At 43.2% G+C, this 18,021-nt stretch overlaps 1 protein-coding gene across 1 annotated transcript; it reads right to left on the bottom strand.

Moving 5' to 3' along the window:
* Window positions 1–5,296: 5,296 nt before the first annotated feature.
* TRIM40 (tripartite motif containing 40) lies at window positions 5,297–17,777 on the bottom strand. Its single transcript, XM_057698055.1, has 5 exons — window positions 17,433–17,777; window positions 6,866–6,961; window positions 5,994–6,218; window positions 5,687–5,709; window positions 5,297–5,504 (listed from the first exon to the last, which is right to left on the bottom strand). The coding sequence occupies exons 1-5, from the start codon at window positions 17,775–17,777 to the stop codon at window positions 5,297–5,299; spliced, it is 897 nt and encodes a 298-aa protein (XP_057554038.1).
* Window positions 17,778–18,021: the final 244 nt, after the last annotated feature.

Genomic DNA, 18,021 nt, shown 5'->3' with positions numbered 1-18,021 from the left:
GATGAGTCTAAAAAATGAGTATGGTGAATGAGAAAAGGAGGGGGAGAAGCATCTTAGGGAGAAGGGGTGGCAGAGAACTAGCTGGATGATCTGTGACCCGTGGGATACTGGTTCATCTCCATTGTCCTCATGAACAGATGTTCTGGCACCCTCACCCCTGACACCACTCAATGCCTCTTTCTGGCTGAGATGAAAATGCAGGATCTTGGGACTTCCTGGCAGCCCAGTGGTTGAGACTCCATGCTTCCACGCAAGCGGTGCAGGTTCAATCTGTGGTTGGGGAACTAAGATCCTGCATGCCACGTAGTGTGGCCAAAATATAAATAAAACAAAACAAAATAAAACAAAATAGAAAGAAAATTCAGGGCCTTACTGGGAGGGGGACAGGGGAGGTATGGACATAAGTCACAACCCAAGGACCACACTCAACCCCTGGGGAAACTCCTCTTCCTGATCTGTTGATCACCATATGAAGTTGAGAAATGAGATGAAAGGAATGAGATGGTGGAAAGGATTGAGTCTCAAATAGCTCACCTGTGGGAGCAGAAATAGCACCATCGTAAGTTTTGTGCTGGGTAAAGACTCCCAGATGGAGGCAGGGGGTGAATTGCATGACCTGTGAATTTTAGCCCAAAGCATTGGAACTGCTCCTGGGCTGGACAAGAAGTGCCATCTGAGGGATGGGTCAGAAGAAGGGAGAGAATTAGGGATTTGTAAAGATGTGTGGATTTGGGATGGAGGGCTGTAGGAGAGCCGGTGGTATTGGCAGAAGCTGTGGCCATGGGTGGTGTGAAGAAGCTGAGTACCAGTGACTCCAGAAATCCCCCTGCCTGGTGCTGATTCTGGGACAGGAATGAGCACTAACACATGGCTGCCTAGAATTTGTAAAATGATTTCTGTCGCCCCAAGGAATTTAAATCCTATGCACAATAAAAGCATTGCCTTAATATATTTTATCTTCTAGTTCTGTTGGTGGTGAATATTCTGCTTAAACATACCCTTTGCTGTCAATCTCAATAATATCTCTGTTGAATCTGTTTGGACATAAACTCAAATGATCTATCATTTCCCCACTGGGGTCCCTGGGAAGAGTGAACCATCTGAGTGTAACCTCTAAGGAGGTGGGCACAGTATATTGAGGCCCAGGCTTAAAAGTCACCCCCAAAGTTCTGTTTTTCATCCTCAGTTTAGCAGGTAGAAAAGACGTGGAGACCAGGAGCCAGGGACTGGAGGGAGGTTCAATTGCTTTCCCTGGGAGTGTTCAGTATTTCGTATGAAATATATACTCAAAGAAAAAAAAAAAGACACACTCAAGCCCCTAAATGATAAAACACACCCAAAGCCCCCAAGCTTGGAATTCCAACTAATAGTGGACTGTATCTTTCTGTTTATTTTTTATTGGTTTTAGCAGTCTTTTTTTTTTTTTTTTTTTTTTGACTGCACTGCACAATTTGCGGTTTACCCCACCAGGAATGGAATCCAGGCCCCCGGGAGTGAAAGCACCGAGTTTTAACCATTGGACCACCAGGGAATTCCCTAGCCATGTCTTTTAAAATGACTATTAGCCTCTAGGGTAAATGAGTATCAACATTCTGGCCTGTTGGAGGACTTTACATGTATTAATCTTGGTAACCCTGCCAGGTAGCTCCTAATAGTATCCACATGTTAAAGTTAAAAAAGCTGAGGCCAGGTGAATTTAGGTTACTTGCTCAACCAAGATCAGGCAGCCAGGATTTTGATCCATGTCTGACTCAAGAGTTCTTAACCACTGTGCACCCTTGTTCAGAAATGTGTGTGTGGGTGTGAATATTTTACTGCTGGCCACGCTTCCCATGAGGGACTTGGATTCAGAAAGACAATTTATATTTCTTACGCTGAGAAATAAAACTGCTAGTGAGTAAAAATACTCATGTTGGTCTATCAGCACTTGCTTCTCTCCCAGGGTAATTTTACTTGAAGTTTAGTTGTTTGGAGTGTGGACTCAGCGCAGAGGAAGTGAGTAGATCCTAAAACATGATGACTTCAGGATAAGGCAGCTCTCAGAGCCTCCATGCTCTGCTTGTCACAGAGTCTGGACTCGGGGTTCCCTCCCTGAGGGAAGTGCTGGGGTCCAGAGCCCCAAGTTCCTAGTCACCCTCTCCAAGACTCGAGAGGAATCGCACACACTTGTTGGGACATCCACAAGTTTACCTGACTTTTTCACAGCTTACACTGTAGCAGCTTTGTCTAAAAAAAACCTCACTCTAGTTAGTTCAAATAATAGGAAAGTTTATTACAAGATCAGACATGTAAATCAGGAAAATGGGACTTTTCTGCCATTAGCCAAGCCTGTGGGATGCTATGGTGGGGGTGCTGGGAGTGGTGGAAAGACACAAACAGGTCCAGAAGGAAGAACTAGAGATTTTTTAAATGCGAATAATAATAGTCAACACATAGCTCACTCTGGCCAGTCACCGTAATAAATATTTTTTATATATTAACATTTAATCCTCACAACAACCCTATGAGGTAGGTCCAATTATTAATAGCCCCGTTTGTTTTTTGGGTTTTTTTTTAACAGCCCCATTTTACACATCAGAAAAGTGAGACATATGGAGGTTGGGTAACGGGTCCCACGTGAGCAGCTGGTAAATAGCACAGCAATAATACACATTAGACACTAGACATTAGACATGGTTTGGCTCCCAAGTCTAAGCTCATGACCATTAAGTCATACTGCCTCTGTACGCCCAAGAACTGTGGGAAGCGGACTCGAGGCCCAAGGCAGCTTAGAGACCGGGTTAGCCTGTGGCCACTCAGCAACTCGGGCCGTGGCACTTGCTCCAAGACAGTCACATGTGCGGCTCTGATTCCCTCTGCTGCTGCTCTTCCTGCCAACAAATGATGCCTTCATCATAGATCCATTTCGAATTTCCTACAGAATCTGATGTGAATTATCGTTGTCCCTCTTTGAGAAGACCTTTCTCAGCAGGCCACCTTACAGGCTCGCTTAGCCAACCAACTGCTGGTGAGATGCCCGCCCGGTCCAATCATCCACAGTCACATCAGAAGAGGATAGAGGGCCTGGCAGGCACCTGCAGGGTAACTGACCCTCCACTGGAGACAGACCCTTGGAGATTGTCAGTCTCCTCCCAGTCCATGTAGGATGCTTCTGGACAAATTCTCTGTGTGACATTAACCGCAGCTAGGACATGGGAATTGTTAGCTGTCACCTCCAGATGTGCTCTTTCCTTGGCTAATGTCTTGTTCTTAGATTTGGGGTCTCATGTTTCTCTGAGACTACAGCTTCCTGCCTGGTAACTATATCTTTCTTTTTCTGAACATCCACACAAGGCTCTTTCTCCTTTCCCTCCCTTAACCCCCTGACTTCCTGCCCCCAATCCATCTGGCACCGAGAATCCAGACTGGTTTTCCTTAAACATCACTTGTTTCCTTCACTCCTGACTCAAAAACCTTTGATGGCCGCCCATGTCTAGGTGTCACTCATCTAACCCTCTGCTTGACTTCTGGTCTTCCCCATTCCCGAATATGCCACACTAACTGGGTCAGTCTTCTCGTACACCTACAAATGTGCTGTGGCTTTTTCCTACCTCCACACTTTCATCAGTGGAGCTGTCCTGACGTGGACACTCTCACCTTTCTCTCCTGCCTGTCCAGTCCCACACCCTCGATGCCAGCCCTAACTTTTCCAGCCTCACTCACGTCTCTCTTCTGAATCCCCACTGCCCTTTGGTAGTGTGACACTTCATTTAACCCTTCACACACTCTTGTTATTCCATATGTATTTGTTCTGGTTCCACAGCTAAGTTATAAGCTTCTGGGTGGAGAAATAGAATAAGAAGATAGAATTAACACATTCAAATGTTTACAATGTGTAAGGCACAGCAGCAGGCATATATAATAACATTTAATTCCTACAACAATCCCAGGCCATGGGTACCGTTATCTTCGTTTTAGAAGGGGTAGGACTGAGGTTCAGAGAGGCTAAGTAACTTGAACAGGGTTACAGAGATATTAGGTGTCAGGACTGGGATTGAACTCAAGTCTGACTGGTGAGTTTTCACTCTTTACATCAAAAATGTAGCACCTCCTTGTAGCCATTTTCTATTCTTCACATCCTTCAGTGCCAAGTGTAGTACTGACTATTTCTGCAAGGGCTCAGTAATACTAGTTAAAGGTCCCCTTAGTTAAACATGGAGCATCAAGAAGGGCCCTTATACTTTATATTAATTTATTATGTATCCATTTAATAAATTTCACTGGACACCAACTCTGAGCCCAGCCTTGTCCTAAACCCTGGGGACACAGGGCAGAGTACTCTCTTTACACAAAGAAGTGATGCACAAATAATTACTAAACAAAGGTATTATTCACTGCTTCACAAAAATTACCACAAATTTAGTGTCTTAAAACAACACACATTTATTATATCATAGTTTCTATGACATCTATTGCCTCACAGTTTCTGTGGGTCAGAAATTTGGGTTCCCTGCTTAGGATCTCACAAAGCTGCAATCAAGATGTCGGTTGGGCTGGGTTCTCCTCTGGAGGCTTGATTGGGGAAAAATCCACTTCCAAGTTCACTTAGGCTGTTGGCAGAATTAATTTTCTTGCAGCTACAAGACTGAGGGTCTCTACTTCTTACTGGCTGAAGGCTGGAGGCTGGAGGCTCCTCTCAGCTCCTAGAGGCTTCCTGCTGGCCACACAGACACTCACCAATCCAGCCAGTCATCAATCCAGCAAGGAGAGTCTCAAGAGTGAGCCTGTTAGCAAGGAGGCGTTCCATCCATGTAACACAGTCTGTGAAGTGACAGCCTGTCCCTTTTGCCATATTCCATTGATTAGAAGAAGCAAGTCACAGGTTATGCTCACACTCAAAGAGAGGGCACCACATGAGGGCATGAACCCCACGAGGGGAGGATCATGGGAGGTCACGGCAGAGCCTGCCCACCACAAAAATAATGTAAATGCCAGGTGAGTGGTACAGACAACAGGTGCTCCAGGAGCTCAGAAGGAGTATTCCTTCCAACAGATGTGCCAGCTCCGTATGCAGAGGTGGCCCCAGCACTGTGAGCTCAAGCCATCCAGGTATCTGGGTACTCCCGTTTTAATATGAGATTGTGAGAGATGGGTGCTACCATCAGTTCACAGGCAAAATGGAGGTCTTGGATCCTGACCTCTGCAGCAGGAGCCAGAGCATGAGCCTGGTTCAGCACAGAGGCTGGGACTATTGTCCAGGCACCAGGAAGTTCAGTCATCAGGTCAAGGCTGTAGTGATGAGGAAAGAGGGTCATGTTCAGGATGGCAGGCCTGAGGGTGACCTGGGCAGACCTAATGGGAGGCTGGACAGGTTGGGGGAAGGAGAGCCAGGAGACTGAGATGAATCTGAGATGTGGTGGTCCAGGGCTGAACATGTCAGAGCCGCTGAGGATGGCTGGAGAAGTGATTCGTTGATTCTTTTCTCTAAGTTGGGATAAATCGCCTCTAACTGCTCTGGTGCACTCCTAGAAACAAAGAAATCCTTCAGTATATTCTGTTCAATCTTCCACTGTCCATGTAGCATGAAGATGCAAGTTAATGGAGCAGTGGAGCTCCTTGACCTTGAGAAAGCCCACGAACACATCTATGTTTGTGTGGGTTTGTGTTGTGTAAGTGGATATGGGAAGGGAGATGGGATGGCTCATACCTGTTCAGTAAGTCACTGGCGTCCTAGGAGAGAGAGAGTGTGAGAGTCACAACCAATTCTCAGGTTCCTGTCCCCTCCAAGTTCCCTCCCCAACCCACCAGTGGATGGCTCTCACCTTGAGAACAGGAGGGGGTAGCACCCCTTCTATGTACCCCGCCCTGCTGCAGCAGCGCTGTGCAGCCTTGGAAGCCACCACCCCATGCACGGAGAAGACTCTCCTTCTTACACCTCCTAGAGGGATGCTACAGGTAGGCTGCCCACTATTTGGTGAGAATCCCAGGCTTTGGGAGGCGCTTGGGGTATGCACCTTCAGCAGACTGGCATCCAGTTTCTTGGCCATCCCCTCCAGATCAGTGACCAGGCTGCTGAGTTGAGTTATTGTCCTGGAGATGCCAGGGTTTCTGGAAACCTCTGCTGGCATGTCCTCCAGCTGGCCTGGCAGCCACTGAGGGAAGGCATCCAGCTCTCTCCCAGTTTGGTGTTGACGCTGCAGCTCAGCCGCCAGCCTGTGGGTCCCACAGTCTGCCTGAAACTCCAGAAAAGGGGTTCCCTAAGATTCAGTGTCAGGTGGCTCCCTCTGGACCTTCAGTCTCTGGATGTTCTGAGTGAGAATGCTGACTTCTTGGTCCTCCTCCCTTCACAGCGTTGCCTCTACATGTCACAGGTATCACAGAGACAGCCGTATTCCTCAAAAATCAGGGACACCTTCCCCGCACCTGACACCCTGTGAACATTCACAGATGCCATGTCACACACACACACACACACACACACACACACACACTCCCCACTTGGCTACATCCTCCCACTGCCTTTTAATCCCCTTCAGGTCATAGGTGAGGAGAGACCCCACATTGAAGTGAGCAAGACAAATGGAAAGGTAGATGGTCAGAGACAGAGAAAGAGACCTATGGTTCGTGCAGTAGTTTTCAATTGATGGGCTGCTTGTCTTCTTTGATCCTCACTGTGAACCAGGTGGAGCAGGACTGGTGTTCATTGAACATATAAACCACATGAAAGTCAGAGGGCTTGACTTGTCCCAGGTCACTCAGCCAGTAAACCCTGAAGCTGAGCCCAGCACCCATATTTCCAGCCTCCAGGCCCTCCCCCCAGCAGCAGGCTGCTCCAGACAGACAGATGGCCAGACCAAAGTCCTTTTTGGGACTCTGTGAAGCCCACCTGCACAGCCGGCAGCCTCTCCTCCTCCTGAGCCTTGAGCCGCTGGAGTTCACAGATGTCCTTTCTGAGCTTCCTGATCCTGCGGTTGAGTCGTTCCTAGAGAGACAGACACCCCTGCTGGTCAGAATAGCGTTGAGGATGGTGCCCGAGGAACACATGGCAGGTGGGTGGTGTCCTGATTCCAGGATGAGGCTAAAGTAAAATTCTGCCTAAAAAGAGGCAGCTTTCTATGCATCATGCTTGGGGTAAGGAATATGAGAGTTTATTTAATGCATAATGATAGAAAAAAGCAATAGGTAATTTTTTCAAAGCCTTAACTACACAAATATAACATATAGTAATAGAACCTTTTCTACTTGACTTCAGGGTGTTTTTCTCCTGACATTTAAAAGTTATGTGCTGATATCACTGGCTACTCTTACTGCTTCTCCTCAAGTGAAGCCAATCTAGAGAGAACTGACTTACAGAGGAGATGCAAAACCTTTGGTACCACTCCCCTACCCTGGCTGGGATGGACAAGAACCCTCTATTAGAGACAAACCTATAGCCCAGGAAGGCACGGAACATCTCTCTATCTTAAATCAGTGTCTGGATGAGTCACTGTGTCCCAGAAGCTAAGGATTATAATGAATGATTTCAGTTTCTAAAACATTTACTGTCAGGTTTTTGATGTACTATGTAGGAAGCAAGTATAAAAAAGGTGATACTGATATCAACACAGGCCTTTAATGAATCAAAATGGAAGAAAGGTGCAGGGTGGGGGGTGTCAGCAAGAGTCTGGAAACATTCTTCCTGTAACCCCTTGTTAGATTATTTACAAAATGTATTTGCCCTACCAAGTAAAAGGGCATACAAAGCTGTAGTAATAAAACAGTATGGTACTGGGGCAAGGACAAATAGAAAATGAAAGAAGAGAGAGCTCAGGGACAGACCCATGTTTACAAAAGAATTTAGAATGAAAAAGTAAAAAGAAATGAGTCACAGGTATGAGATGTACAATGTGGAGGATATAGTCAATAACTATGTCATATCTTTGTATAGTGACATATCGTAACTAAATTTATCACGGCGATCATTTTGAAATGTACAGAAATATTGAATCACTATGTTGTGTAAGAGGAACTAACATAGTATTGCAGGTCAATTATGCTTTAAAAACAAACACACAAACATAGAAAAAGAGATCATATTTGTGGTTACCAGAAGTGGGGAGTAGGAGAAGGGGGAATTAGATAAAGGCAGTTACAGCATACATACTTCCACTTTTAAGATAAATACTAGGGATGTAATGCACAACACGATAAATGTAATTAACACTGCTACATGTTATATATGAAAGTTAAGAGAGTAAATCTTGGGTTCTCATCAAAAGAAAAAAATTTTTAATTTCTTTAATTTCATATCTATATGAGCTAATGCGTGTTCACTAAACTTGTTCACAGTAATCATTTCATTATGTATGTAAGTCAAATCATTATGCTGTACACCTTAAACTTATATATGAGGGTAAGTAAAAAATAATCCACACTCTGGCTGTAGAATTTATAGAAGTTTTAATATAACCAGAGTGTGGATAATTTTTGACTCACCCTCATAGTACTGTTTGTCAATCATATCTCAATAAAACTGGAAGAAAATAAAATAAAAAGTAGTACACAGATCAGTAAGACAAGGGACAAAATCTGCTGAGAAAACTGGCTTATAACAACAGAGAAAAATAAAGCCAGATCCCCATCTGGAAACCATATGTGAAGGTGGACTCCAGATGGATTAAAGACTAAATGTAAAAGGAAAACTATAAAGCTAATAGAAAATAAGGTAAAAGAATAAATTTGTGACCTGGACTTAGGGAAAAATGTCTTAAATAAACCCACAAAAGCACAAACCATGAGAGAATGATTTAATTTGATCATCTCAAAATTAAATATTTCTGTTCAATGACAACACTATGGACAAAACTAACAGAAACTGCTGACTAAGAGATAATATCTGCAATGTCTAAAAACAACAAGAGACTTTTGTATAGAATATAGAGTGAAAGCCTAGGAAGTTCCCTGGTGATCCAGAGGTTAGGACTTGGCACTTTCACTGCAGCGGGCCCAGGTTCAATCCCTGATTGGGGAACTAAGATTCTGCAAGCCGCATGGCGCGGCTAAATAAATAAAAGGGCTTCCCTGGTGGCCCAGTGGTTAGGAATACACCTGCCAATGCAGGGGACACAGCTTCCATCCCTGGTACGGGAAGATCCCACATGCCGTGGAGCAACGAAGCCCGTGTACTGCAACTACTAAACCTGTGCTCTTGAGTCGGAGTTCCGCAACAAGAGAAGCCACCACAATAAGAAGTCCGAGCACCTCAGTGAAGAATAGCCCCCCCACTCTCCACAACTACAGAAAGCTCCCATGCAGCAACGAAGACCCAATGCAGCCAATAAATATAAATAAAGAAAGAACTAATCACCCTCTAACATGATTTATTTAAAATAAATAAATAAATAAACAAATAAATAAATGGAATGCCTAGAAATCAATAAGAAGATAGGAACCCAGGTGAAAAATTTGCAAAGACTATGAACAGTTAATTCACAGAAGAGGGGATGCTCAAACTCACCAGTGATTAGAGAAACGGAAATGAATACAATGAAACATTATTTGACCCCCATCGGATTAATAAAAATTAGACAACTGGATAACGCTTGGGGGAGGTGGGATGTGTGTGGATATAAGAACCACACTGCGGGCTGGTGAGATGTGCACTGGCACAGCCAGTCTGGTGAGGGTCCCGGCCACCTAGGTGTGCTTTCCTCTATGATCCAGTGGGCCTGTTTCTGAGTAAAAATCCCAGAGAATTCCTAGGTTCTAAGAGAACATGCACACTACAGCACTGTTTGTGGTAACAGAATTAGAATCATATAAAGTCCATTCCAGGGAAATGGATGGGTAAAATATGGCAGGTGCCCGCTACGAAGACTATGTAGCTGTCGGAAACAATGGACCACATGACCTACAAAACTTGGACTGATCTCAAAAACATGGTACAGTGAAAGGCAAGAAATAGAATGAGGCCCATCATGTAATTCTGTGAATTCAATATACAAGCACACAGTGCAGCAATGTGTGTTTTACCAAACTGTCTACAAATAAAAATACAACAAACACTTTAAATGGTTGTCCATGGAAGAGGGAGGAATGGTGATTAAAGGAACAAAATATGAACTGGATTTGTGGACTAAAGATAAGAGTGTGCTATTAACTGAAGAGTGTATGTTTTATTAAGTAAATCCTTCTCACCTTAGGTCAAAAAAAAATTGGGGGGGCAGATTTTGTTGTTGTTGGTTATTTATGGGGAATATTTCTTCTTTTTGTTATTATGCCTCATTTCCTCTTATAAACTCTTAAAACATACTGCTTCCCTCTTGTAAACCCTTAAAATGGGACTTCCCTGGTGGTGCAGTGGTTGAGCTCTGCCTGCCAGTCTCTGGTCCAGGAAGATCCCACATGCTGCGGAGCACCTAAGCCCATGAGCCACAACTACTGAGCCTGTGTGCCACAATTACTGAAGCCCGAGCGCCTAGAGCCCCGTGCTCCGCAAGAGAAGCCACTGCACTGAGAAGCCCACACACCACAACGTAGGGTAGCCCCCGCTTGCCGCAACTAGAGAAAGCCCGTGCGCAGCAACAAAGACCCAACACAGCAAACAAAACAAAAACACACCATAAAATGTATTGCTTTCATTTTGCCCCATTTCCTCTTATAAACTCTTAAAATGTTTTGCTTTCGGAAGAGTCCCGCGTCACTGGACATGAACAGTAGAGGCTGGGGTTGGGGTTTCTGGACCTGAGACTCAGAGGGTGAAACCAAGGTCAAGAGGCTGTGGGTGAGACATCAGCAAGGATATTCAAGCAAACAAACAGTAAGCAAAGGAGACAGTGATGACACTAAGAAATTATCAAAACTCTGTCATGTCACTGGGTGTTACCTACAGGTATTTCCCAGCAGAGAAGGAATAAGACAGTCATAGAAGGAGGGGGAGGAAGTAAACGGACTGCATGGATTTCACTCAGGTGCCTCGGTGGTGAAGGTGGAGGCTGGGGTGGGGTGGGGAGTTGTCTGTGTGAGCACGAGAAAGTTCCGGTGTTGCAAAGCTGAAACAAGCAAACAACATTCACCTTGCTGCCCCTTCCATCGGCTCCGTCTGTTCTCACAAGTGCATTTCTTGAAATTGGTTCTCCCTGTCTTCACATCCTCTTGGGCCCTTTGCTTCTCAGCATCTGCTTTTGCTTCCCATCATTCTTTGGAAACTGCTCTCTCCAAGGTCACAGTGATCTCCAGGAAGGAAACCCAGAGGTGCCTCCTCTTCTTTGATGTGATTCTCCCCACCCCACTCTCCCCATCCCCCACCCCCGTTCTTCCTTGACCTTCCTGAAGTTGTTTCCTTAACCCTCTTCTTTCGCTAAACTATGTCCTTAATTTCAGGCTTCAGATTTTATCATAACTCCCAAAAGTCTTTGTCCAGCTGAGATCTGAATATCTCCTACTGCCCTATTGACAGCTCAAACTCAGTCCGGAGTAATCAAACTTATCTTCCTCTTCCCCACCCTATTCCACAGTCCACTTTTCTTGACTGCCATACTTCTGTCCTTGGACCTACCCTTCTGCCTGTCATCCAGCTTGAAATCTCAGTCATATTTTGTCTTTTACCTGTGTTACTCCTGTCTTCAAAAGGGCTTCTTATCATTAAAGATGAGCCCAAACTCCTTAACCTAATATCCAAGGCCCTCTGTAACCCAATTTACTTTTCCTGTGTTACCCCTCCCTACACCCTCTATGTTCTCCACACGAGCCAGAGTTGCTTGTGGTTTCCTGAACACACCTCAGACAGCCACACCTCTTCATGGCTTTTCTTTTACTTCCCTCTGCCAGGAATGCTATCTATTTCTGCCTGTCAAAGTCAGGCCAATTCTAAAGATCCGGTTCAAAATGTCACAGTCCTATCTTCTGGAGTAGTTTAAAATGTAATGAAGAGTTTAAAGTCAACTACGAACATTATGTACATGAAAAAAGGAAGCAAAGACAGCAGCAATAAAGATAATGCATGAAAAAATCGAAAAAAAGTCAGCTCCATCATTTACAATATTCAAAACCAGTGAGGCAAATCCCTTGTTTTTTAAAAAAGATTTATTCATCCATTTTTTGCATTAAGATAATATTTATGTAAATAAGGTACCCATTAGAATTAAAAAGCAAAATTCTACAAACTTTTATCTTCCTAAAATATTCCTTAGGGGGGATAAAAGACAAATTGAAATATAGGGAATAGTGTAAGACCTGTTTTGTCTTAATAAATATTTTTAAAAGTCTGTGATCCTATCAGATATCAGATAAAATGTGATTTCACAGTAAAAAAATAAAAAATTGACCAAAAAGGACATTAAGTAGTGATGAAACATGAGAACACAGTAACACTGAAAATCCTTAAGTGGCTTACTAACAAAACACATCAAAGAAAAAGTGGTTAACAGGCAAAAAATACCTTTCCCCCGATACAGTCACCAAACAAAACAAAACAAAGCAAAGTAAAACAAAACAAAGACCAACTTTCAGAAAACATGCTCCTTACAGAACAAAAAGTGATCCAAAATATGGATAAAAATATCACCATTATATTTTATGAGGAAAAATGGTGTTGATGACAAAAGCTGACAATGTCCACAAGATTGTGCATCTAGAAAATGTCAGGAAATTAAGTTAAAGAAAGTATGAACTCAGCAAAGACTCTCATTTGAATCTACAAGTGCCAATTGCCAAAAAAAGCAACCCTTATGAAATATAGAGCTACCCTTAATTCGAGATTTAAATAAAGAAATGTAACATCTGATTCAGAAACATAAAGGAAAATGCTTAGTGATATATGCCACCATTGGCCGAGAAGGCCAAGTAGGCTCACAAAAGTCCTAATTCTTAACGTAATCAACAAATTTAACACAATGCCAATTAAAATCTCAGGGAATTCTCCATAAAACTTAGAAACATCATGTAAGAAAATCCTTCTCTTGACTTCCCTGGTGGTCCAGTGGTTAAGACTCCTCACTCCCAATGCAGGGGGCCTGGATTCGATCCCTGGTCAGGGAACTAGATCCGACCTGCTGCAACAAAGATCCCTTGCGCAGCAACTAGTACCTGATGCAGCCAAATAAATTAAATTAAATTAAAATTTTAAAAAAGAAAATCCTTCTGAAAAGACAGACAGCAAGAATATCAGGTTACAAAAAATTATTATTTAGCAAAGATGCTACTAAATTTAAAAATAAGCCATAAAGCAATAAATATCAAAACTATATAATAACTTTAGAACAGAAAAAATAATCTATGGACTACAGTAAAAAAAATGCCACTATTATAAGAATTTAATTTATGTCAAACCAGAAACAACATATAGATGTGAAAAGGACTCACAGAAATGTTTGAGGGACAACTGTATACCAGAATAAAGAAAAAATAACTATTGTTTGTTGAAGGAGTCATCCTTCACACAACAGGGTATATTAAATTCCAAATAAGCCAGGAATTAATTAAGCTTTAAAAATGACACAGACCTAATAACTACCTATCTATTCATCTATTTATCACTATATTAGATAAATTTCTGAGTAAGACATGGAGATTTTATTTCTTAAAAAGTATAGAACTGATTCAAGTACAAATTCCTAAAATTTTTGCCCCAAGAATGAAATAAAAAGAAAAATCAGAATAGGAAAAATGAAGGTTAAACATAATTAATATAGCTTATTATCCTAAAGAAAAACTACTTAGATGCACTCATGTAGAATTTATGCCCTGATTCTAGGGGAAATGTAGACAGTGAGTCTCCATGTGGACAGAGACCTCACCACCAGCATTCATAACCAAGCAAAGTAAAACAACTTCAATCATTGTCACACACTAAGAAAACCAGCAAAGCACATTGAAGAAAATGATTGACAACAGCATGGGTTGGGCAGTAAGGAAACAGATGTATGAAAAAGACTGTAGCATTGCAAACTTTTCAGCCTTTCTGGAGTGCAGTCAGGCAATACATAATTACTTTAAAAAGGACACAATTTACAGTATTTACAATTTAAAACACTTAATTTACAAAATTTAGTTCAAAGGAATAGACACATGGTGAGAAATCATAAGAAATCTTTATTTCAAAACTATGCTGTCAACATCTACAAACACACACAGGGCCCCCATTGTAATCAGTCCTTTGAAAATACCGTCAACTCCCCAGCCCTTGGTTCTCCTCAGACAGCCTCATGAAACTCACTAAATCCCTAGTTTCAAAACTCAAATTGGTGCTCTGTGCTGCCTGCCCATCCCACTTGGTTTCACTTGTAGGTTCACTTTCCCAAACTCTACTGCAGCTTCTCCTCTCTTTTCAAACCTTTCACACCCCCACCTCTACCCACACTGCTGATGTTCTTTCCTCACACGTGACTGAGGAAATAAACCGGAAAACGTGGGTCACCTCCCAGACTGCAAGACTCCCTCCCCTTGCAGAGGTCTTCTTTTGTTCCCCACTGTTACAATGGAAGAAGTGTGCCTCCTCCCAGCCCAGCATCCACTCCTCCATTGGGTGGCTCAGTTGCCCATCTTACTGGGTGACTCAGCATCATTCAATGCACTACTACCTTCTTTTTTTTTTAAAGATATTTATTTATTTATACATTTGGCCGCACTGGGCCTTAGTTGCAGCACTCGGGATCTTTGTTGCAGCATGGGGGGGGGGGGGGATGGTTGTTCGTTGCAGTGGGCTCAATAGTTGCAGCTTGTGGGCTCAGTTTTCCCTCTGCACGTGGGATCTTAGTTCCCCAACCAGGGATCGAACCCGCATCCCCTGCATTGGCAGGGGGATTCTTAACCACTGGACCATGAGGGAAGTCCCTCTGCCATCACTTCTTAACAGATTCTTTCCTCTTAGCATCTGGGATCTCTCTCCCCTTGCTTTTCTTCTGCCTTTGCAGTTTCCTTTGCTGGGTCCCCCTCCACCTTACAACTAAATGATGGTTTTTCTCAGGACCTTGCCCTGGAAATTTTTTTCTCTCTCGACTCTCTCCTGAGGATATTGCATCAATTCTCTTGCATTTAAATATTGTCTTTATTCTGATGGAAGCCTGTCCTACGTTCTGGGAATACCACCCCAGGCTGTCTTTGGAGATCCAGATTTCACAGTCCGCTGCTTATCTAAGAGCCTATTTTGATGTGTCTCAACTTGGACTCGACTTGTCCTAAATGAAACTTGATGTTTTGTTCAAAACTGTTCTCCCCAGTCCTTATCTTTCCATCATCCATCCAGTTTCTCAAACCAGAAACTCATGAAGTCATCTTTGATTCCCTTCATTCCCTCACCCGCCTTCTAATCTGTCAGTAGAGCCTGTCATTTCACACGCTAATTATAAACTCTTCAAATGTAACAAGACTTTTTCAGATCTGGGGCTCCCAAATCTGTGCTCCGCTTCTGCCCAGTCTTTACATTGTCTACCTTCTCTTTTTCCTGGTCTCAGCACCAGTGCCACTTCCTCCATGAGGCCCTCACCGACCACATGGGCCACCTGTTACTCTCCATCTCAGACTCTTGTCTGTTTTCTTTCTAGCTCATACAAGACTTGTAGTTTGCTTGATTTCTTGTCTGTCTTTCTTACTAAACTGCAAAGTCCCGGGCAGGAGGGATGGCACCTGACTTACTCGTCACTGTATTCCTAGTGCATGTGTAGTTCCCAATACACTGCAAGAACTTACTCAAGTCTTTCTTAAATAAACAAATGTTGTTGTTGATTTATTTTAGGTTTTCTGTCATAATTTAAAGGTAGACTTGAGGACAAAGATAACGAATCATCTTTATACTTCCTACAATGCCTAGCACGACATCCTACACAAAGCACAGACCTGAATAAATCATTGAGTGAGTGAATAGATTTTTCCATCTATTTTTCCCTCCTGTGGTACCCTGAACTTAGAGGGAATGATGTTAGAATCAGAGAACTTTGCTTCTTTGGCTTTCTGAGTTATTTCTCTGCCTTCCTATAGTCACCCTCAATCTGAATTCCCCACTTTCTCATCCTATATCATAACATGTTCAAAAGGTCAAGTATCTAAAAGAAGACTTGGAAATTCATCCTTCATTATGGGATGAAAAGACACCATGTTGAAAATATGTAAATTGTCAAGCCAATCAAATACTAACTGAATTGGGGATGGGGGGTAGAGGAGGGTTGGTTAAAAAAAAAAAAAAGCTAAAGCTCATTGGCAAAATAAACATATCTAAATATTCACAAAAATTATGAAAAACAAGAATATTGTGAGGGTTCTAAGAGCTACCTGACATTGAAACACATTGCAAAGGTACAGTGTTTAAAATGGTTTGACACACAGGCAGGAATGGAGAGAAGAACAGAATGGAATGGAGAGTCAAGAAAATGTGCAAGTCTACATGCACTCAAGGCATATTATGAAGTTGGCATTCAAATCAGTGGGGGAACTATGGATTATTCAGTAGGTGGTGATAGGAAAAATTGATCAAAACGTGGAAGTTAGGTTATTCTTTCACCAAAATACATCTTGCATATTCTAAGTCCTCCAAAATATACGTTGAAGGATACTCATTGCATCATCCCATGTAATTGCAAAACAGAACAATAACCTGGAAATAACTCGATATCTGCCAATTTATAGTACATTCATAGACTTGAATACCATGCAATTGTTGAAAAGAATTCATAAGATCTATATGTACTGATGGGAAAATCGGATAACGTCCAAGATGTATTTTTAGGTGATAAAAAAGAGTTACAGAAAAATATATAGAGAATCTATGATTGTGTGTATGTGTGTGTGTGTTTTAGAGAGTGTATTCATATGCACGCAATTTTCTGGAAGAATGATACACAGAAACCTAGCAGTGGTTACCTCTGGGGACTGAGAATGGGGAAAGCAGGAAGAAAGGTCTTTAGTTTTGACTTTACACCTTACAGTGTTGTCTGAATGTACTAGTTTTATGATAAAATATTTAAAAATAGGATAAAAATAATCACAATAGAAAGGAAGGAAAGAAAGGACAAAGGAAGAGGGAAGAGAGAGAGAATCATTTACCAACTTCCAGGTTTCAACACATTTACAGGATAATTGTTAGGATATGTAAAACCTGATTAGATTTCTAGCCAATCTTCTAGTACTATCAACCAGGGGAACCACATAGCCTCAGTACTCACAGAGGTTTGCGTTATTTAGCCCAACTCCTTCATGCTACAGATGAGCAAGGTGTGAGGAGCTCATCCTTCCTGGGAATCTGCCATCGCCTGAGAGTATCTCCCCTTAGACTCCTATTAATGCATTGAAACTTTAACATCAGTAGCAAGATATATACAGGAAAAAGAAGACGAGGGCCCCAAACAGGATAAAGCAGGAGAAACAAAGAAAAGTGTCCGTTACCGAGCCTCTATGATCTGCCAGGCATCAAGGACAGGGAGTAGGAAGGAGTAACTCAGAGAAGTGGTGGCAGGGGGATGGCTGCAATGACCCCGCCTTACCTTGTAGTGGCTGATGGCGTTTTCAATGGTCAGCTCACAGTGAGACTTGTGTTCAGGGGACACCCGGCATTCCACACACAGAAGATATCTGCTCTCCTCACAGAACCAGCACACCTTCTTCTGGTGGCTGTTGCAGGTATAGCCGGCTCCCAAGACCCCCTCGGAACAGGGCTTCCGGCACAGGGGACAGCTGAGGACTCCGGAGGCCGAGGCCTTCTCCAGGTGCTGGGCCAGGCACGCTCGACAGAAGAGGTGTCCGCAGGCAGTGCGCACCGCCTCCTTCAGGCACTCCTGGCAGATGGGGCAGATGCCCTCTTCCCGGCTGTCCTCCCGCAGAGAGACCATGGCCTCCAGCCCACACTGCCAGGCTTCTGTCTATAGCGTCTCCTTCCCCACCTGGAGCTTTGGACAGCCTACTGCCCTAGACAGTCCAGATAAGATGGCCCTGCTGGAAAAAGGCAGTCCTGGAGCAGCTCAGGGGACATGACTCAGCCCTCCATCTTGAGGCAACTGCCCGCTCTCCATCAATAGAGCCGTAGCGTGGCCCACAGAAACCACCATTCTGCAAGGAGTTTCAGAAATAAATCAC

The sequence above is a fragment of the Hippopotamus amphibius genome, chromosome 11, assembly GCF_030028045.1.
Source record: "Hippopotamus amphibius kiboko isolate mHipAmp2 chromosome 11, mHipAmp2.hap2, whole genome shotgun sequence".
In the NCBI taxonomy this organism is placed as follows: domain Eukaryota; kingdom Metazoa; phylum Chordata; class Mammalia; order Artiodactyla; family Hippopotamidae; genus Hippopotamus; species Hippopotamus amphibius.
The sequence above is the reverse complement of the archived record's forward strand: the minus strand, read 5'-3'. Positions and strand labels throughout refer to the sequence as shown.

Coding starts and splice junctions, on each gene's coding strand:
- TRIM40 (XM_057698055.1), bottom strand. CDS start 17,777: ATGGTCTCTCTGCGGGAGGACAGCCGGGAAGAGGGCATCTGCCCCATC. Junction 6,962..17,432: donor ACGCCATCAGCCACTACAAG/GTAAGGCGGGGT, acceptor CTGTCTCTCTAG/GAACGACTCAACCGCAGGAT. Junction 5,710..5,993: donor TGGATGCCAGTCTGCTGAAG/GTGCATACCCCA, acceptor TCTCTCTCCTAG/GACGCCAGTGACTTACTGAA.